The sequence below is a fragment of the Neopelma chrysocephalum genome, unplaced genomic scaffold (assembly GCF_003984885.1).
Source record: "Neopelma chrysocephalum unplaced genomic scaffold, ASM398488v2 Primary Assembly neopelma1_45, whole genome shotgun sequence".
Taxonomy (NCBI): Eukaryota; Metazoa; Chordata; class Aves; order Passeriformes; family Pipridae; genus Neopelma; species Neopelma chrysocephalum.
Genome location: NW_020897704.1, coordinates 3,507,982 through 3,531,195, shown reverse-complemented (window position 1 = coordinate 3,531,195; position 23,214 = coordinate 3,507,982). Strand labels below are relative to the sequence as shown.

Below are 23,214 nucleotides of genomic sequence, written 5' to 3'. Positions count from 1 at the left end.
ACTGATGTCATTGCAAAACACCTCTCAATGATTTTTGAGCAATCTTGAGAATCCACAGAGGTGCCAGCTGACTGGAAACTGACAAATATTGCCCCGATTTTCAAGAAGGACAAGAAGAATGACCCCAGAAACTACGGGCCTGTCAGTCTCACTTCAGTGTCAGGTAAAGTTATGGAGAAGATTATTCTGGGAGGTATTGAAAAACATCTGAAAGACAACACAGTCATCAGTCACAGCCAACACAGCTTTGTGAGAGGAAAGTCCTGCTTATCTAACCTGATTTTCTTCTATGACAAGGTAACCCACCGAGTTGATCAAGGGAAGCCAGTTGTTGTAATTTTTTTGAATTTCAGTAAAGCTTTCTAGACTGTGTCTCACAGGATTCTTCTGGACAAAATGTCCAGCACACAGCTGGATAAACACATCATGGAATGGGTGGGCAATTGGCTCATGGGCGGAGCACAGAGGGTAACAGTGAACGGGAGAACATCAGACTGGTGGCCTGTCACTAGTGGGGTTCTGCAGGGCTCCATCTTGGGCCTTGTGCTCTTCAACATCGTAAATGACTTGGATTCAGGATTTGAAGGGATACTAAGCAAGTTTGCAGATGACACAAAACTGGGAGGAGCTGTTGACTCCCTCAAAGGTAGGGAGGCCCTGCAGAGAGACCCCGGCAAATTAGGGGACTGGGCAATCACCAACAGTACGCAGGTCAACAAGGGGAATTGCTGGATATACCTACAGACTGGGGAATAAGATGCTGGAAAGCAGTGCCACAGAAAGGGACCTGGGGCTCCTGGTTGACGACAAGTTGAATATGAGTCAGCAGTGCCCTTGCAGTCAGGAAGGCCAACCGTGTCCTGGCAGGCATCAGGCAAAGCATCACCAGCCGGTCGAGGGAGAGGATTGTCCTGCTCTGCTCTGCACTGGTGAGGCTTCACCTTGAATATTATGTGCAGTTTTGGACACTGCAATATATAGGACAGATATTAAGCTATTAGAGAGTGTCCAAAGGAGGGCAACGAAGATGGTGAAGGGCCTTGAGGGGAAGCCGTAGGAGGAGTGGCTGAGGTCACTTGGTCTGTTCAGCCTGGAGAAGAGGAGGCTGAGGGGAGACCTCACTGCAGTCTACAACTTCCTTGTGAGGGGAAGAAAAGAGGCAGACACTGATCTCTTCTCTGTGGTGTTCAGTGACAACACCCAAGGGAATGGCCTGAAGTTGTGTCAGGGAAGGTTTAGGTTAGATGTTAGAAAAAGATTCTTCACCCAGAGGGTGGTTGTACACTGGAACAGGCTCCCCAGGGAAGTGGTCACAGCACCAAGTCTGGCAGAGTTCAAGAAGTATTTGGATGATACTCTCAGTCACATGATATGACTCTTGGGGATGGTCCTGTGCAGGGCTAAGCATTGGACTTGATGATCCTTGTGGGTCTCTTCAAACTCAGCATATTCTGTGATTCTGTAAAATAAGAAGCACCTGAGATTAGCAAACAGTTAAAAAGCTTTGTTCACTTTTCCAGGTGAACTGCTGTCTGTCTTGTCTTTCCATCTCCTAATTTAAAAACATTTTGATGAATATTATTGAATTCCTTTTGGTCTGTTAGTTGATTCTGAGATGGCATAGAGTGAGATTGCATTATTCTTATTTCCATCTTTGACTAGGCTAAAAAAGTTATATTCACAATTGTGTTATCAAGCACATCTGTATTGACAATCAAGGAACTATGTTGATTGACACCATCCAGGGAGTATTATCATATTGTCTAAACAATATCGGTGCAGGATTTTACTAGAAATTTGAAAAACTTTTCCCCTACTTAGATTGTGATTGGGGCAGTACAGCCCTTCATGAGTGGGCCTGACATTCGGTAATCATGCCTTTGAAGAGTTATTAGGTCACTGTGAACATCTTGAACTTGTGTTATTTGACTGTTTTGATGATGTCAGAATTCTGGAATTTTTAATACTTCTTTTTAAAGACTAAAATGACTATAGATCATAGACTATATTATGTGCCTAGATAGTTGCTCATCATAAAATGCAACTGCGTGTATAATACACCAAACACATAAATCTCTAATATATTTTTGGCTATTGTTGTTGGTGTTGAGGTTTTACAAGTTTCTCCTTCTGATATCAGCAGGACTTATTTTAAATTTAAGAGTATTTCAGGAGAAATATAGTTAAAACAATCCTTATGGCAGCAGACAGAGTATTATTGTAGTAAGGATTTTTAATATAAATTATTATATGTATTACAAAACTATATAGGCAGTATAATTTGTAAGGTATTTTGAATGGAAAATATTTGCTTGATTCTGAATTCTCAGTTTAACTCTATGGATGTTGAGATTAAAGTGCTTCATTCAAGAAATAGTAACATAATGTAAGCACACTTGGATCTTGGTTTTGGTTCTACATATGCCTGAAGGTGCAGAAGAATTTCAAACAATTGAAATAAAGAGGCAATGTAATGATGAAGCTTTCTTAATTTATGCAGTGATAGTATTCTTGTTCCCAAGATTTTGTGTGTTTAGGAAGTTTGCCAAATCTGCTAAAGCAAAATGGGATGATTGAGGAAGATATGAATGGGGGTAAAACTTTCCCAGAAGAAACCCCAAAAGAGGAGGGGTATGGGGAAGACAATAAAGTGAAGCATGAGTTTTGGATGTACAGATTAAACTGTCTCAGGGGCTGTTTTTCATGATATATGATGATCACTTGTCTAAATCCTGATGCAAACTCATCTGAAATGTGTGAGAGTTTTGCATGCATAAGAAAGACAGGATTTAGCCCCATATGGCTTATCACTGTGATCTTCAAAGGTCAATTTCATATTGCTGAACCAGTTCTGAATAAGTCCCCAATTAATTAGGAAGAGAAAACACTTCTGTTGAGAAAAAAGGTGCATCTGCTCAGTGTTATTTTTTTTGCAGCACAGGAATTAATGACCGCAAACAAAACAATGTTTCCCGTTACATTCCCTCTGCCCTTATGGAACAGCAGTGCAGAATACACCTGCACTAGTTCTTCTGACATTTTCATCATCTACCTTCCCTGAATAACTACAATAATAGATATAACTCTTGCATGAAATGAACTCTTGTTTTCTTTGGTAGAAAGAAATTAGATTATCCTTAGCTTTTTGTATAACATCTTTCATGTAAACTACATTCCAAATCATACTATAGAGGAAGAGCAGCAACAAGAAAAAAACCAAAAAGTAAAATAGAGAAATTTAGCTATAGACAAGAGAGAAAATGTAATCTAAAAAAAAATTGTATGTTAATTAGATCAGATATCAATTTCACATAACAGAAAAGACATTCATTCACTCCTAGAAATAATAACACTAAATGAAGAAGCAGAAAGGCCCTTGTTAAATGAACTGAGGAAAAAGAGAACTAATAATACATTTAGCTAAATTTTCTGTATGAATAAGTAAGCCAAACCCCTTTCAAATCCGGAGACCCAACTCCGCAGTTTATTTCTGCTACTTTGCAATGCTCAGCTGGTTTCTGTGGTGGGATGGAATAAACCTGAAAAAACTGAGGGTTTGTTTTGGTTTGATTATTTTTTTGAAATTAGGATAAGGAAGCCATTTTACCAATATTGTTATTGAGAATAACAATATTTTTTTAATATTTATTTCAGTCCTATAGCATCAGAAATCAGCAAAACCTTAGTCTGCTTGGTCTACAAGTGAAATAAGAAATATCCCTTTTTACACAGAGAAGAAGAGGTTATAATTCTTCAGAGTTGTTTGTGGGTCAGTTACAAACACATCCTTGGTGTTTTGACTGGAATGAGATTACAAAACAATTTCTTCTGCCACAGATCACTCTCCCAAATGGCTTTGCATGTCACATGAATGAAATAGAGTGTTGTTGGCAGATATATTTTGGATGTAACAAGCTAAGAATTTGCATTTTGTTTATGTCACACTGCAGAATTTGGACTTTAATAAAGTCTCTACAGGAATCCTCTTGCCCTGCAAGTCAGCATGAACCAATGGCCTCAACAATAAATGCTGCAGATTTAAGACCCATTCAGCAGGGGACTGTTGTGCAGATTAATTCAGATGTATTCAGAATCCTATAGATGCTTCCAGAACCTGCATGTTCACATGCTAGGAAGAGATCAAATAAGGAAGTCAGTTTGAGATTTATGATAATACTGCTACTGCAGATTTGTCAAGGAATAGTACAATGTGTCCCTAATATTATGCCTAAATTCTCTAGAAGAAAATACTTTGGGACATTCTGTGGAATCACGACCTTTGGTTTTCCTCATCCACAAAATGTGTGTGGAAGTGTAGAGGAGATCCAAGTGGATTAAAAGAGAACGTTCACAGTTGAACTGAGCTCAGCTGGCTGCTGTAGATTATGTGATTTACTCTAACCACAGGTATTTCAAAAAAAGGGATTATAAGTCATTTAGTAAGCATTTACAAAAAAGATTTGTCTGCAATAGGGTTTTGCTAATTATTATTATACAAAGTATTGCTAAAAGAATAATAAAAAAATATTGTGGAGTAAATTCAGAAATGAAATGGATCTTGGATCAGTGTAGTCCCTTGGGTCTTTTTTCTTTCTTTCGTATACTGTCTACCTCCCAGGAACACAGGGATAAAAAATGAGTTCCTAAACGCAAATAATTTTGTATGATGTGAATGTTATAATGATGAATCAAAGATAATTCGATTCGTATGGCATTTTTCCACACACCTACTCATCTCGAGGAAGAAGAAGAAACGTATCTGCCTTTCCACCTACATAACACAAGGCGCCTGAACTTAGATAAAATAAACTCTGAGTGTTGATATACTCACTTGGATGGATATATTTATCATGCTCTAAGTACATGTGAAAGAAACACCAAAGAAAATGTGTGCTGTCCCAAGGATGGGTTCAGAAATACAAAATGTCAAAACCTGTCTTTGTGCTTCCCTTTCACCTTAGCATCAACAGGCTGATATTGGATTTTGAGCAAAAAGTAACCAAATAACTTTTGGTTGTAATTTTTCATCATTTTTATTTTTCATATAAATATCTAATGAACATTCCAAACTATGAAAAATGAAACCCTTTCAAGTGACTTCAGTGGGAGCTATGTAGTATGAAATAGGACTTCTAGAAACAAACTTATGAAATTGGTAAGCTCAAATAAGTAACTAATTTTGTCTTGTTTAGTTTATTATTTTAAATACAATTATTTTAAATGTATGGGAAAAATTTCTTCAGCATCTAATATGAGAACTGTACTTTAGTGCAATTATTGGGCTGTTACAAACCGAAATAGATGTAGGAAATCACCATATTTGAATACATAACAAGGAGCAGTTCACTATGTAAGTAAAAGATAACTGTCAGGCCATTGTAAAAGAGCCACGAAGAAAATATGTATGGTATTACTCCATAACTAGTACTTTGAGTAATTCATAAAAAAATAAAGTTCTCTTGATTCCAGAGCACTAAATTGCTTGTCAGATATATCTGATCCATGATTTAAGTTGTCCTAGAAACTAAAGAACTTGTTACTTAGAGATGTGCGTATATGCCTGTACGTTCAGATTCTTACATATGCTGTTTTTCTTGGCCAGTTTTCTGGGGTCCATGAAAAAAACCTGCAGACGCACATATGGGGATACAAAAATATATGTACAGTTTTAGACACTAGAATATTCTGGGAAGCTGCATAGAAATGTATCTAAATATACTTGACAGATCTTTTCATAAAAGAGGGGAAATAGTGATGAAATGATGTGTACATATGATGCATAAGACCACCAGGTTAACTGCAAAGTACATGCAGCATTGGAAAGACTTTGCCATGGTATTAGGATCAAACTATGTTTTTTGGAGCTTAAGACTAATCATGGAGAAATAAAAAGAAAAACTGATCTTTAGGTACTTTGAAGTTTAGACTTAGCGATGTCTAGGGAACCCCTGGACCATCTAACATAGCTTTCACTTGTATTCAGGGGGACTAGATGTATTAATAGAGAAAAATTCTATCAAGGGCTTTTAATGAGCACAAAGGCACCCACTCTCCCTTGAGCTAGGGATTACTGAAGGCTGGAACAATGTTCCAGCATATACGTTTGGTCTGTTCTTCCACTCTTCCATTGTGAGTCATAGCCAGAAAAGGGACTATCAGGCTAGATGAACCCTTGGTCAGACCCATAATGGGTGTTCTGTACAGATTCCCTTGCCACTGGAAAGCCAGTGAGCTCAGTTGGCAAAATTTAATTAATCTGACAGCTGACAGGGAACTTTCAACCACAACTGTTTAAAAAGGAAAAAAAAAATGGAACTAAGTCCTTCTGTGAAGATGCAAAAAAGAGATCCTTTCCTATCGTACATACAATACAATTAGAAGAGAAGCATTTTGTCCATTCTAGACTTCGATCACAATAATAATATGCCTTTTTCCTAGTCTCTTCAGTGACAAACAAAATGTAGCAAATAATTTATGCTTTGATTTTATCTCATTTTTTCATCATTTATTATCAACAAAAAGTTGTTGCTGCTCATAAATGATCTGAGAAGTGATGGTGAGAGTTTTTGTCTGTCTGTGAAGCTCCTGTGAAATAAGACAGGGGATGAATGTATGTTCAAACTCCAGTGTAACTGCCCTGGTACATGTTGTTACCCTGTGATGAACATGTTTCCTTTCTGACAGAGTAGAGTTATCCTTCTCTTAGTGGAGTGGAAATTTGCATAGCCAAGCTTACATAAGAGTAAATATTTTTCAGTCATATCCTCTCTGGGCAAACTGATTTTGAGTGAGTAATTTCAGTCCTATTGTACTGGTTCATGCTCTGAAAGGATGATCCTGGCTTTATAGACAGAAGTATGTGAGGAGAATTGAGGAGAAAATTTGACAGATATTCAGAAAATGCTCAATGGGAAAATACCAGGAGTCTGTAGTATAAGTAAAATATTTTCTTATCCTCTTCGTTGCTAGTCATTAGTCTCTGGATTTAGCACTTGAGAGAAGCTGGACTTCTTTCTGGCTAGCTGTGAGAATGAAAACTAAGTTATCTATTAAGACATGCTCTTGATTGTTTCTCGGAAATTACATCTCTGACAGGTAACTCCACGTACATGCTCTTGTGCTCTGTTTGTTTTTGATAGGTCCTTGCCTGTTTCATTTCACTGCCTCTGTTTGAAGGACCAAGGCTGACTGTAAATTCTCCAGTGCCACAGGCATCATTTCACTGTGTCTTGTTAAAAAAACCAAAAATAGACAGAATCTGTTGGCTTTGATTTTAAATCATGCTCTCACTGTGCCTGAGTAGAGCTTGGTATGCAATTCCAATATGAGGCATGCAACTTGAAGGAAAACATAGGAACATTGTGAGAGAGCAGGAATTCAATTTAGGAAGTCCCATGGGGGATTGCCTCTGGACTTTTGTCACCAGCAGCATTGCCCTTCAGCTTCTAAAGGACTGCCCTGAATCTATCAGCCACACAGATGGTTAAAGGTGATTGCTAGGACATTCCCATATTATTTTCCAATAAATGATCAGAGAGCTTCAAAGAAGCTGATCAGTAGTTAATTCTATTGCACATAGTTTTTGCTCTTAATGTCCTCTTTCCAGATAGGGTTTTACAACTAACACTTCTGTAGCTGCTGGAGTCTCTTTAAGTGCATGACAGACATATTTCCTTCATTAAATACTTTCGGGCTTGACTACAGTGATGATGGTGAGGAGACTAAGCACTCCTGTTCTGCGTCATGTGAGACAGCATATGACAATGTCCTTGTGCTTGAAGTTGGAGCATGTCTTCCAGATTGTACAAAAGTGTCTAGTATGAGTTCTAGCAGACTTCAAGTTCATATGCCACTGTCCCTGACTTGTCCTGTCTTCTTGTAAACAGATATTGTACACAGCACCTTGAGTGTCTTAAACTGTTGTGTATGTATATATATATAGACAACAGGTTAGCGAAGGCATATAGTGCTTTTGGAAAGCTTCATAAAAGAGTTTGGCGTAATAAACACTTGAAGAAAAGTACCAAGATCAGTGTTTACAGAACCATAGTGCTGTCTACTCTTTTATTATTATAACCATATAAAATGGTTCCGAATCATGGGTCATCTACCGCCACCACCTGCGTCTCCTAGAACGCTTCCATCAGCACTGCCTCCATACAATCCTAAACATCCACTGGTCAGATTATGTGACCAATACATCTGTTCTCGAACAGGCAGCAATCACAAGTATTGAGGCCATGCTACTGAGAACGCAGCTGCGACGGGCAGGGCACGTCTCAAGGATGAAGGACCACCGCCTCCCTAAGATCCTGCTTTATGGTGAACTTGCCACCGGCTGCCGCAAGAGAGGAGCCCCGAAGAAAAGATACAAGGACTCCCTGAAACAACATCTCAGCCTTGACCATATTGATCACCATAACTGGTCTACTCTGACCTCCAGTTGGGAGGTCTGGAGACACACCATCTATAACGCTGCTGATGCTTTTGAGAAAGCATGCAGGATCACCCTTGAGGAGAAAAGACAACGCAGAAAGAATCGAGCCTTGCAGAATATACCATCTAAGGAGTCTTTCTGCTGTGCCTTTTGCAACCGGACATGCCTTTCTCGTATTGGCCTTTTTAGCCACCAACGTGCTTGCAAGAAACGTAGGTAGAGCCCTTCCCAAATCTTCGTTCGTGAAGCCTAGCCATGACATGACATGTATATATATATATATAATGTTGCTTTTTTCATTGGAATTAAATTTATTTTCAGACAAGCTATCAGGAGTAGTGTTCTGCAGTTCATCTTTTTTCTTCTCCCAAATTCCTTTTATTTTCATTTTTTGGCTACTCTGTTCTAAAATAAGTCAGTCCCTCTGCAAGAAACAAGCGCAAGAAACAAGCACAAGAAAAAAGAGGGAAGAAATTGTTTGTGCTCTTCAGAGCTATCTCAATCTCAACTGGTAGCCAAGCTCCGCACAGCCCCTCACTCGTTTAGCCTTGCAGCAGGATGGGGGAGAGAATCTGTAGAGTAGAAGTGAGAAAACTTGTGTGTTGAGATAAAGACAGTTTAATAGGTAAAGCAAAAGCTGTGCACACAACCAAAGCTAAATGATGAAGTAATTCACCACAAATGCTATCATTGCAAACATCCCCATCTTTCTTCTTCCCCCAGCTTTATCTATTGGTATGGCGCCATATGGTCTGGAATATCCCTTTGGTCAGTTGGGGTCAGCTGTCCCAGTTTCTTGTGCACCTCCAGCCTCCTCACTGGTGGGATGGGGTGTGAGGCAGAAAAATCCTTGGCTGTGTGTAAGCACTGCTCGGCAGTAACGAAAGCATCCCTGTGTTATCAACATTGATTCATCCTAAATCCAAAACATGGACTATACAAGCTACTATGAAAAAAATTGACTCTATCCCAGCCAAAACCTGTTATTGAAATTGATTTCCTTCTTCTTTTCCATCTTTCCATCACTGAAAACTTTCTAAATGGTGGGAAAGGCATTCTGCTTGATACTGTCTCTTCAAATACTCTTTGTACATCTTTGGCTGATTGTGATGTTGCTAACATACAGGAAAATATTCTCAAAGTTCTGATACTTTGTCTGCTATCAGAATTCAGAATTTGAAAAGGCAAACATTTTAAAACTCAAATTTCTAGTAACTTTTATTGAGTTCTTCTGGGATTTGAAAACACACATTTGACTTTAATATTTCAGTGCAAACTCCCATAGTAGTTTTATTATGAAGGGTTTAGAAGACCCTTGTTCCTCTACTCTTTCTCTTGGCAGAAGTATGTAATTCACTGGTGAAACTTGTTTAAATAAGCAGATCAAGTTCTTTGGAAGTCTGGAGAATAAAGGATTCATTCTTACTGCATATTTTTCCACTTCAAAACTTGACAGTGATTAATCATAAAACATTGCAAACAAAGGTATGTTATTATTTTAGTGGTAGGCATTTTCAGAGGATTTTGTTTTAAGATCAGCACTATTATTTGTGCATTACACTGAGTAATGAGTGATTGTAGCACAGCTCTCCAGTCATTACTTGCTTTGTAATATTTGCTTTGTCTTCTATGTTATCTTCATTTTTTTTATCCTCACTTGCTACTTTCAAGTAATGTAGGATGGATTTTTTGTTACTGCAAGGTGGAGTTTCTTTCTCATGAGTCCATGGGGCTAATCATATGTGTTTATTCAAGATATAACTTAGAGTAAATTGAAGTACCTTCATTTTCCCTGTTACATCTTTTGACAGATTTGATGGGCAATACATTTTAGAATTAATTAATTTTGAAAACATGTATTTCTGCATTTTTCTTTTATAATGTGTGAGATAAAAATTGACGGATAATAGATTTTTGTCTGGTGTAATTTTTATAGCTTTTGGGAAAAAGAAAAACATAATGGAGGATGCTTAAAAATGTTACATGTGATAGAAGAATTGCCTCAAATTACTAAAACCATGTGATCAGATGAATAGCATGGACATAATGCAGAGCCTTGATGCGATAGTTTGTTGATAAAAATTCTATGTAGAGACTAGATGCAGGCTCAAATAGGCTTTTATTTCATCTTGTATTAACAGCATAATGGTGTCCACTACTGTGCAATGCTCAGTAAAAGCAATTTTGTACTTAGTGACTATTTTTTTGTGTCACTGTTGGGGTGTTTTTTTGCCTTACTGTCTAAAATATATGGTGGATCTATCGAACCTTGTATTAGAAGGGGGTGAGCTGCAGACATCTTTTTGTCAGTTATTAGATACCTGAATATATAATATGTGACACAGCAATCAGTTCCTTCAATTTCTTTTACAGCTAATGAAGATTTACTGTAGTACAGCTCATATTTGCATGGAAAGAGTTAGGTCTGGATTATTCTAATTTTAAAACATTAAAATAGAGGCAGAAACAAAGCCTGAAGAGCACTGGCAAGATTTCGTCTATGGTAAAACAAAGAATGGTGCCGCTCTGTGACAAGGATTAAACCATGGTCCAGCCACCTTCCCAGCGTTTGATCCGTTTTCTGTCCTAAGACTTCCTTGACTTACAGACATTGCTTTTCCTCCATTTGATAACTACATTAGTAAAAGTATCCAGATTTTCCTTTTACTGTAGTGTACTGTTAGCATCTTTATTTCTGAACAGAGTTGCATCCATTCATCTGATGTCACTGAGCAGCTTGTCTGAGGTTCAGTGAGATCCGTATATTGTAACTGAGACTTTCCAAGTTTGGACTAGGAGAGCCAAAGCTCTTCTTCCCACTAGCTGCTATTCTTTACAGGGGATTTTACATTAACTGTGCACTTTGATGAAAAGAACAGGCTTTTGTGTTTCTGCCTGCATGGATAGCAGCTTTCTCCTCGTGTTTTTCCTTCTTTGAACAAAGGTAGAGCCTTTGTTCCTTTCAGAATGTTAATGAGAATGAAGCCATGTTTCTACTATCTGAAAAAAAGGATAGGCATGGTTAAATCCTGTCCTAGTACAATTCTTGACAGACCACATAACAGCAGAATTTGATCCTGTTCGCTGGTCATTTGCAAACAAGGCAAGACAGTGCATTCCCACTGTTTTAGAAATAGTGTGATCTGAATCAGATCACTCACCAGACCTTCTCCCCAGAATCCTTAGTATATGCCTGCTGTATGATTTACAAGAAATGGTTAATTCAGAAGATTAATTTGATATTTGTGTCCTCAAACAAAAGACAGATGTGAGTAATTAGACATTTTATAAAAGTAAACGCTGCTGCGTTACTGCAATTTATTTTATATGTGAAGGAAACATTCCTGTCTGGTCATCCAGGAGCCTCTCTTGCAGTCACACTTGGACCACCCGAGCTGGGACCAAAGCACCTTCACAGCGGGCAGATCCAGTGAAACAACAGGTGCCCTGCTTGACTCCCTACACCCACTCACACAGTCAGACAAGGTTTCCTTACCTTTCATACCCTGGCAGTCCAAGTGTGTGAAAGTCTGGGGTAGTTGGCTCCTGCTGTTTCTCTCAGTGCCTGGTTACTTGGCTGGTCCCACAGGTTCCTGTGCCCTTTGTGCAAAGGGCAGCACCAGTTCATGGCCTCTTGCCCTGGGCTCCCACCCCCCAGAGCCTGATTTGCAGCTTGCACTGCAGCTGAACACGGAGCTGCCTGTACTAATTCTATGTACATAGATAGTAACTTTTGTTCAAGAACAAGCAAGCATCGTTTCAACATTTATTATACTCCAGAATTAAAACCATTTCAGTGCTTTTACTTTTGTCCTGATGTTTCTATACTGTTGTTACATACTTTAAAGCATATTAAGACATATTCAGTTTGCAAGGTCTTCTTTAATTTCATGCATAGGTCTTCTGAACACTTTCCAGCTGCTTGCTTCTGCTGTAAATTCTCAGGCCTGTTGCAGCCCTCTGCACATGTCTACCTGGTTAATCACCTTTGACCCAATGTCTTTTTTTCTCTAGGGCTTTATGAATTCAGCTAATCCTGTATCCCACCATGCGTTGAGAAATGACCAATTAGCTGATCTGCTCACTCCTGGATTTCTCAAGAGATATTTTACCACTTGGTATTAAATGCAGAGACAACAGGCTCCTCTCGTTAACTTGGTTCTCTGATCCAGATCTCACAAAACAGTGCTGTAGACTTTCTTAAAGCTACCGTATCTGTGTGGCCAGCTTTAATTCAGTTACATTTTTAAAATTAAGGTAATCTTCTGTAGGTTTATTTACATGGAAGACTGCAGAGTCACTAACTCATTCCTGTATTTTAACTCCTGTGTTACAAAAGAAGTATTGTTGCTGCTTATTTTCAACTGGTATAAAGAAATATAAAGACCTGAAGCAATATATAAGACTTGGCCTCATTATCTCAATTTTTTATTACCCTCAATGATAAAAAGTCAACAGATAAAATTCCTTAATATTTTTAGATCCTAATGGTGTTTTTACCCAAGTGTCCAAGTATTTAAAGTCAATAAATACAGTTAGGTGCTAAGATCAAAATAGATATATGAATTTAAAAAATGTAACTTGCAGCCTAGATACCTAATTAAATAAACTCAGCCTTCCTAATTTTTAACGTAACTTGATCACAAAACTTAATAATGTAACAAGTTGTTGTGTTTGGAAGAATGAGGAGGTGAATAACTGTTTTTGATGAAAAAGGTGTAAACAGACCTAATTGTTTACAAACTGAAGGTAGAAACATTAAACATTAACCTGATTTAAAGGGACTTTTTTCCAGTAATGAGGATTATAAATAATATGAGAAACTTCTACAGGGGTGTGACACACCCTTCATACCTTGAAATTGCTTATTTTTTAGCTATATACACTTCAACTCAGATGGAAACCATCTGGTTTCAGAAATTTTAGGGTGACATTCTTTGACTCACTACACATGGAATCAGTCAGAAATTATATTTCCATTGCATTGAAAATTCTGATATTGAAAAAAATTAAAACACATACTGAAATTTGTTTTGTGACATTTCAGAATTCTACAGAGAAAATAAAACATTTACTTCCCAAGTGTTTAATTTCTCTGTCTCAGTAATGCTGGTGTGTCATCGTGTACTGAATTAAAAAAAAGCTCAAAATGATACATTTGAAATAAAAAAATCAAATTTTATCTTAATGTGTTAATATTGCTGAGATAAAAGGAAAAAATTTAACCACTATGTCATTTCATCCTTTCAAATTTCTAACAAGTCCAAAATATTTAATTTTTAATTGAACTGCCTTTCCAAAAGCTAAATTAGACTTTCGAAAAAGATTCTGATCACCCTTAAATGTGGAAGACGTCAAGGCAGATGATAATTGTCTTTTTCAGCCTGAAAATCTTTTCTTTTTTAGTCTAATCCATGAACAGAGCTGCACATATATGGTATCATCTCTGTAAGATAATCGTAACTTATAAGAGAACTTCAGCTTGATCCTGCACGGCTGAAGCCATCATGGCTCTTGATGAAATTTCCATGAAAGAGGACAAGGCTCCTTGAGCACAAGGTTGCAAGTGAGCTCTCGAATAATGTTTGCATGGGCTTAACTTCAGTGTAGGCATGCTATGTAGAGGATTTCTGCAGTAAACCTCATTATTTCCACGTGCATCTCCATTTTATTGTAGAAGATTGTAAATCTCCATTATATTAACTTTCCGGGGATTAGATTTACCTACAAGATTCCCAGTCAGAAGTGATCCCTTCTTGATTTTCATTGCAAATTTGTTCTTATAATTTCATGTAGAGAAAACCACAGAATTCTCTTTTCCCAGTTTCAGACAAATATTAGCTGACAGTTATTTTATGAGGTTATTTTTTTGAACTTCAAATTTGAGACTCTTTTTTGAATGTCACATTCAAGCTCAAACATCAATAGTCAAACTTAGACTTATCTTCATCAAAGTTAAGTAATTCTTTATATGCAAACTATTTTGATAGTTCGTATTATGAGAAAATAAATATTGGATGACTATAGAGATAACCTAATATAAATAACACATCCCTAATTTTAAGAATAATTTCCTGACACTGGATTTTATGGTTACAGAAATACATGAGGAAACATGAAAATTGATTTCGCTACATAACTTCTTGAAGATAGCAAAAAGTAGAATTTTGTTTTTTAAATCCAGTAATACAAGATATCTGTGATTATTTTATGATCACAAAAGAGAAGAATGTCTTCACTTATAAAAACAGACCAAGAACTTTCAGAATGAGAACATTAATCACAGCTGCTATTTTTCTTAGAAGGCATGATTAAAAGTCAGGTTCCACTGCCTGTGTACAGCATTTCAGTTCAAAGGAGGTGACTGAATGCAACCTCTGAACACCATGATAGCATTAAGAAGCATGTAAGGGAGAAGTAGGATATCAGCCTAGTATTAAAATAAGGCAACCCAGGACAACTTAACTGAAAACAGTCTTTTGTATCACTGGTAAAATATTTAAAATAAACAGGGTGGAGAATGGAACAAAAAACGGTTAAACCAAAGAGCACTGTAGGGAGCAAAGTATACTGAAAGAAGAAAGGTTATATTTATTTAGAAAAGAATGTTTTAGCAAAATCCAACCCTCCTCATGGTGGACTTTCTTTTCCTGTTTAAACATAGTTACTTACAAGGAATGCTATAAGCTCCTGTGTCATCTTCATGATGCTCTATAAACCAGTGTAGGTTTTCCAGATTTTTAGAAAAAAACACCAAGAATAAAGAGGGTCTCCTTTCCTCGTTAAGGGTATACCTGGCATGTATCCAGAAAACATAAAATAGCAGTAAATTTCTTTTTTCGTATTATGCCTCTGCAAGTTCTAAATCTACAACTAGGAAGAACAATGCTTCCCCAGAGGGAAATATTCACACTCACTGTGATGATAAAAAAAACATATCTGTGAAAGCATTGCAACAGTTGACCAGTAAATGAAAGTGGAGGCCAATTTCAATTACATTTTTTTGGCCACAGATCATTTTGAAGTTTGTCTGGGCATCCCATGTTCTTTCTGAACTAGTTATACAGGGATTTACCATGGAGAGGAAAAATCCTCTCTCATAACCTTCCAGAATTCATTCTTTTCAGGCCTTTTTTTTTTTGGCTGGCTATGTGTTTTTTACCCATTCATAAACATCTCCACTACAGATGAATTTTTCTTTTAGCTTCTCACTTTCAAGACTGTGAAAGCTGACTTTCATTTACACAAATAGCACTAAAAAGTCAAAGGATGAAAAATGTGTGCTTTGTGGATTTGGGTTGTTTTTTCCGAAATAGAAAAAAAAATCAGTAGGTTTGGTGATGGTGAAAATATCCCTTGCAGTTATTTTCCGTCGATGCTGGTGTTAATGGAATATATAGTGGTACACTTGGAACTGTTGCTTCTGGGGGAAACAAACAAACAAAAAAATGAAAACGAAAAGTGAATATTTTACTATTCAGAATGGAAGTATAAGTATAAAATAGCAGATTTCTCTTACTTCATGTCACCTTAGAAACTGATTCTGATGACTGAAGCCAATAGCCAGTGGTCTCATATGGAGGCAGAGCTGTTTTTTTCTCTCTTCATTTTCTATTTTAGAATTAGCATCTGCTTTCCCCATGATGTAAGGATCTTTGTGAGCGTATGTGTTTGTGAAATATGCATGGCTATATGCCTGTGAAAGTACATGTAGGAATGTAAAAAATGGGTTTAAAAGGAATGGATGAGTTGTCTTTATCAGAATGTTTTGTGTTCTTTCATGGTCTTGCTTAATGCTTTCTAATTTTTATTTTTTAAATTTTTTTGCAAAATAATTAATAAATATAAGACATAACAATAAACCTTTGCCAAAAAGCCTTTTCTAGAACACTAAAATAAACAAGAGGGATTTTGATATTCTAAAGGATGATAGTTTTGGGTAGAAAAGCTCAAGACTGTTGCTGACAGGTTAGTGGAAAAGCATCATTGACCTGCTAGTGCAATGAAAACACATTTGTCATAAATATTAGGGTATTTTGAGGAAATAGGTTTTACTTAAGTAAAGGAATTAATACCACCAATATACGGGCTTGAAATGCTGAGTGTTTTTGTTTCGTGAGCTTCTGAGGAAAGGCTTTAGGTTATTTCCATACTACAGTTAATTTGTGACTGCAAAAAAGGAGGTGCATTGGAGTGAGATTTTATTAAACTAGATTTAGCATGAACAGCAGTGAAGTTACCATGGCATGGACTTAGGTGGAAGAACAGACCCTGTTGAATGCTCAGATTCTTACTCATAAAGCTAAGCTATCCTGAAGTCCATATAGCTTCATCAGAAAACATATGGTTTCTTGGGGGAGTTAAGTGAAGGTAGCTCTGGAAAAAATGCATGGCTGCATTCAAACCTCCCAGTTATAGGACTTTGGCATTAAGGATACATTTAATTGTGAACAATTATTGGTTGAGAAATTTGATCTTCAACCTCTGTCTTCCTAGATGTCACTCCCTGTTGACTCATACTCTAGAAAATTATTCTTAATGGAATCTGGAGACACACAAGGGGATGGCAGCAAGTTGGTTGTAGTTTAAATAATAAATACTAAAAATTTTTGATTATCAACATCAGTGAAAGTCTCATGCAGAACAGTTACTTACCTTATTTTTCTTTAACATTCAGATTTCTTACTATCCAAATTTGTCAAATAATGAACTCTCTGCTTAAAAAGAATGTCTTCATGGACTCACAGACTATCCTGATTTTTGTGCACAGAACTTGAGTTTGGAGCATCTTGTAGTTTTTAGTATCTTCAACAATCTTTGTGCTGATCTAGGTTCCTGGCAATTGGAACAGACTTTTAATATAACCAGGTCTAGATTTTCTAGACTTCCAATATAACCAGTGGAAGTACTAGAAGAGGAGGAGAAATGGAATTGTCTGGTTTTCCTCATATTCTACATCATGTCATACTGTCAGAAGTGTGCACTGTCCAGTCAGAGACACTCTCTGACTGCGGTAGCACCCTGTGAGCCTCACAGGAGTTCTCACTGAGGCTTCTTCTGAGTGTCTGACATCTGTTCCCCTACTTGGAAGAAGAACTTCAAATATTTCTGTAATGTCTTTTTGAAACTTCCCACAGGCCTACATTAAAATTTTTTTGGTCTAATGACCAGTCACATATAATTCATCTTAAAGCCAGCTGAGAAATTCCTGCTAGGTAGGACTGGATCCCAGATATGCCCTGGCTATTTGTCCTGAGCTTTTTCAGGAACAATGTGATTTGTGATGAAGCTGTCATGAAATAATCGACTTGCAAAGATGTATACTGAGTCAGGTGAGGTATACCTCCTTATGCTAAGAAATAGACAGCTTGTCAAAGCAAGTGCATAGCTTGATCCCTTTCCTATTACAATGCTAAGGCTAGTGTTATATTTATGTGGGGAAAAAAATAGTTTAGAGGGTAAACTGGCTCCAAGTAGTGTGGTGGTCCCAACACTGATCCCACTTGAACTGAAAACTGTCTTCAGCTTTTTTGGTACAAAGAGAGTACCCTTTCTTGCGTAACCCACTAAGGTGGTCCATAATGTAGTGCTGAGTCCTACCTGGGATGGAAGACAATATTTGTATTTGCATTTATCTTCATCATTCAGTTTTTTGTTCATTTGTTAGTGCAAATTTTCCACCGAGTCTGTCTGATATTTTCCAAATACACATTCAATATCAATTCAATTAAATTCTGACACCTAGCTTCATACAGTTGAGTATTTAATGGTTTACAAGCACCATGTCATCTTGTGATTTCAGAACCCCAGGGAGTAAAAACTAGTATTTATTATTTTAAAATCGTTGCAATTTTAACTGCCAAAATTACGCAGGTACTTCATATACTTTTTTTCCCCTGTTGGAAGAATCACTGTTGTAAGAGTACCAAAAGAATAGAAAATGTTTATTGATCCTGTGTACTGACAATATCTTCAAAATCTCCCTTTTTTTTTTTTGTTTGGTGGTAATGTGTTTCCCACAAGCTGTGTCATACAGACTACCTGTAAGCAAACCAAGCCCAGCCTTGAACAATTTGTTTAAGATGTGATTTTTATCACAATGCAGAAAAAGACTCAGAAACGTGTTATTGTAGATCAGGTCTGGTTACAACTCCATTTTTAAAAGCACGTGAGCTACCAACTGCTAACCATGGTGCAGAGTGGCTGGACTGAGTACTGGATCACAAGTGAGGCAGCTCCTGCCATGAGCCTGATTTCCAGCTCCCACCTCTGCTCTCCTTCTCTTCATCATCGCCTGGCCCCAGGTGCTGGGTATCGCACTTGATAGGTGCTAGACAGAAGAGAAATGGATACTTGTCATCACTGACTCAATGCGGTTCATATTAACTGTTTTCTCTCTCAAATCAATCTCTGGGATGACTGAGAATGACCTTAGCTTTACAGATCTGAGAACAGACAAAAGAGGCTTAGCACACTTTGGTGCTAAGACTTTTATTTTCCCCCCAGAGTAGCTGAAGAACTACTTTCCATCAGTGGCCTCTTAATGTCTTTGAAATGTGTGACAGATGCAAACTCTTAATTTCATTTCCTATGTCATATATGAATTAGGGAATGGGTACAAGAGCAGTGGGGAAATTACTGGTCTCCGTAGTAGAGCTACCTGAAGTGAGTCTGTCTGGCTTGACTTAGTTCTTGGTCTCAATAACAGCTTTTAGTGCAGTGCCCTCTGAAGCCTCATCATAGGTCCTTTTAATTGATGGGGCTTAAACATATAACTTCCTTCTCAGTAAGAAGAAAGTTACCTCTCATTTCCTCTTACCAATGTTAGATTTATCATCATTTTGGCCAAGGGAAATTTAGACCAATGTATTTTTTTAAGTACATCCCCAGACAATGAAGGATAAAAAATATTTAAAAAACCAGCCACAGGGACAAGCAGTCATCATCCCAAACCAGTCAGAAATGCTGACAGAGTGAAATGTGTATATGCTATTTGTTCTTATAATTCAGAGCCATAAATTCTCCAGGGACATTAGATGTCTGAACCACCTGCCCTTTGGCACCTCTGCAGCAAATGGTAAATCCATTGGTATCACGTATGAGACATCTGTTCTCGAACCCTATTTCTTCTTGATTTGGGGAAATCTCTCTTTTGTTCACACTTCATAAGATAAATCCTTACTGCTAGCCTTAAAAGTTGTCCTTTTAGTACCTCAGCTACCTATTTTGGAGGAATAATTATTCCTTATTCAGTTTGCTGGCGCAAAGGAATCCTTTTCTTAGGCACTTATCTCTCTCTGTGTCTGGGCACTTAGCCCAGGCTGTAGATTTCAAAGCCAGCAGGGTGCCAAGAGGTTAGACACTGTAATGTTGCGAGTACCTTTCTGGATCTAGCATTTCATCATTAGCTGAAAATTGATACCCTGTTATTTGTTTGAGCAACAGTTGTATATGCAATATATAGGTAAGGATGTATACAAGGTGGTTTTTGTGTTGGAGATAGCCTACACAATCAATTACAAATGTACCAACAAGGCTGAAGTGAATTTTATTTTGTTCCTAGTAGTACTTAACACATTCTTCAATGCAGAGATCCTGAGATACACAGTACAGTCATGGCTGAACTTGCTGCCACAGTGATGGAATGGTGTTTCTTCTACACTATTTTCATGCAAATAGCCTCTTTAGATACTGCAGTTTTTCATTGCTTGATAGCCATTTCACTCAGAGTGTAGATGGCTATATGTAGTTTATTATATATATGCATTTTGTAATATTTGCATTTGAGTTTTATGTGGATAGAATGATATTTTTTTCCTAAGGGCCTTTGCATGAGTAGAAGCAGTTGAAAAATGTGATCTCAAAATATATGAGGTAACAAATTATTAATTTATGTCATTTTATAGGATCTCTGTTACTTTTTGTGCTGAAGGACTCTGGGGACATCTGGGAGCTTGGCATTTTTTTATAGTTTTTCTTTTTTTAACAATGAATTGCTGATTGTTTAATTTACAGGATATCTGCTAAATATTTCTCTTACATTTCTGCCCTGTTACTTGGGAAAGAGGTTGCAGTAAAGGGCTTTTTGAGTGTCTATCACTATAGCCTAATATCAGCTTAGATAATTGGCTGAAACTTTTCACAGTAGAGTGTTCATCTTTTCATTTGTGGATTTTCAAAAATACCGTATGAATATTAGGATTGCCTGCTCTAAAGGCTTATTTGTTGTTGTTGGCAAATTAGTTGTCCATTATGGGGGAACCAAGATGTTCATAAAAATGTGAAGAAATTTAATGCCAGAAAAAGGCTCTACATTCCATTTTAAAGCAGATGAGTAAATTATTTATGTCACATTGTTACACTATTTGTAGATGGTAAAGAACTATGAACAAACAATTTTTGTTAGAAATGGCAGATATTCTGACTTGCAAATATTTCTTTCACGTAAAGTAGAGAAGAATTCAGGACAAGCCTATGCTGTAGAATGAATTTCTCAACCTAACAAAATAATAATGTAACCGCAAGTAATTGATATCTAACTGAAAAAGGTGATATATTTACCTGTGAATAAAACTGGCTGATGTAATTTAAAAGTTGTTATTTTTACACTGGCAGTTGATAATTCCGTGCTTCTTTTATCCCATGTCTAAACCTGTTTGCCTGTTTTGCTTAAAGATTAAATACATTGAGCTTAAGAAAGCTTACAAAAGGGACCTCAGTAAAGTCTTCATGTAAGTCTACATCCCAAGCTTCACCTGGCTGGACCCTTGTTTTTGTTCAAATCCTGTCACTGATAGAGTGCATCAACCTAATAAGTGAAGTACTTTGGAAAAACAGAAGGTTGACATTTTGATAGGGGGACAAGACTGCTGAGAGTGTTGGAAAGCCTCCCGATACATGACATAGCCATCTAACTATGACTTTAGTTGACTAATTACCCTTAACACATAGTAACGTATGTGCCTCAAATGATCTTATACATCAGAAAATAAATACTAGCATTCATTAAAAATAGAACATCTTTTTTAAAACACATTCTTGTTCACACTAAAGGCAATCTTCAGTGTAGAAGTATTTAGATGCAGAGATGCAAAACTTATATTTTGCTTTGCTTTTGTCTACTAACATGTCACTTTATTTGTTAGAGTTAACATTAATTTTCTTGATTTTCTGAGTTTATTAATGATTAGATTCTTCACAAGAGGCTTTTATGCTTGGAATAACAATGGGCAAGGACAAATATTTTTGGGATGTAGTAGATGCAGTAATGAGAATCAGACAATAGTTCTTAAGAAAAAATAATTAAAATAAGCAAATCAGCAAACAATAACAGATCATCTATGGTATAGGAAGCTGGTGCCAATATGGACTCAGCGATTCAAGAAACAGGCTGAAGGAATTTTTCTCCTTGCATACCAACACAGATAACAGTATTGTAACTAGGAAGTAGAGATTCTCTTGAACTGGTGTGTGAAAGCTATTAGAAATCCCTAAGTTTCTGTAGAAATTTGACCCTTTTTTCCTGACAGGTAAAACACAAAGATTTCAATTAGCACTTTCCTCCCTCTGTCAGGAAGAGATATAAAAAATATCATCTCTGAGTTTGTGTTCATTTGCTGATTAGTAATTTAGAATATTCAATGATAATTTCTTAAATAATTAAGACAACTTAATTAAGAATGTCATAATAGCAATTAAAAGTGATCTGTATGTATTCGTTCATAAGAGGACACTGCAAATTCTCTACATTGTACTCTCTGCTGAGCAAGCAGAGGTGTATGACAGTACCTGATACCAAAGAGCCACATTATGAACAACTTTCTCAGGAGAGAAAGAGGAGGGGCAGACACTGATTTCTTCTCTGTGGTGACCAGTGACAGAATCCAAGAGAATGGCCTGAAATTGTGTCAGGGGAGGTTTAGGTTGGATATTAGAAAAAGGTTCTTCACCCAGAGAGTGGCTGGACACTGGAACAGGTTCCCCAGGGAAGTGGTCACACCACCAACCCTGACAGAGTTCAAGAAGCATTTGGACAGTACTCTCAGGCACATGGTCCTGTGCAAGGTCCCTTCCAACTCAGCATATTCTGTGATTCTGTGAACATAAGATAACTGTAGAATTGTGGCTCCGTGGTTCAATGCAATGCTGTGGAGTTCTCAGGTGCCCTGAATTAGATAAGTCTGCGGAACTCAGTCCAGCTGAGGCAGAGTGTGGTGCTTGACAATATACGTCTGGATTCTGTTTAAAAATGTATTTAAAAATTAAGTAACAGGTAATGGCATTGTAATCTTTAAGGCATTAAATGTGCAAGTAAGTACAGTGAATATTTCAAAATACACAGATAATTTTACTTTGGCTGTGCTGCTGTATCTCAGATTAGCATCTTGCTTTCTTTGCCTACCTGGTTAACTGTGGATTATCTGAAGTATGGGTATTTAGTGTATTAAAATTCTTCTTTTTTTTTTTTTGTATTTTTTTAATTTTTCTTAGGAGGTGTTTGCATTGCTCAGTCACTCAAAATCCCTCGGGAACCAAGACCAGGAGAATTTGAAAAGATCATCAAGCGCTTGTTGGAAACTCCAAATGCTCGAGCAGTGATCATGTTTGCGAATGAAGATGATATTAGGTGCCTGTTTCCTAATTTTGTGTATTGAAGATGTTTCCTCTTCACCAAGATGCTTGGTTGGCTGGTGCAGAATAGAGTAATAAAGGAGTTTCAGATTCAATCCCATGTAAAAATTCTTGGAAATCTGATGATAAGAAATTGAGTTGTAATT

The 23,214-nt window shown here is 37.2% G+C and overlaps 1 protein-coding gene across 5 annotated transcripts in view; it reads left to right on the top strand.

The window, feature by feature from the left end:
- GRM8 (glutamate metabotropic receptor 8) overlaps window positions 1–23,214 on the top strand; it is a 325,188-nt gene that overhangs the window by 125,125 nt on the left and 176,849 nt on the right. For all 5 annotated transcript variants that reach the window (XM_027679190.1, XM_027679195.1, XM_027679193.1 and 2 more), the window contains one exon: window positions 22,928–23,063. In XM_027679190.1, coding sequence (XP_027534991.1) covers window positions 22,928–23,063 — 136 coding nt within the window. The remainder of the gene's footprint in view (window positions 1–22,927; window positions 23,064–23,214) is intronic.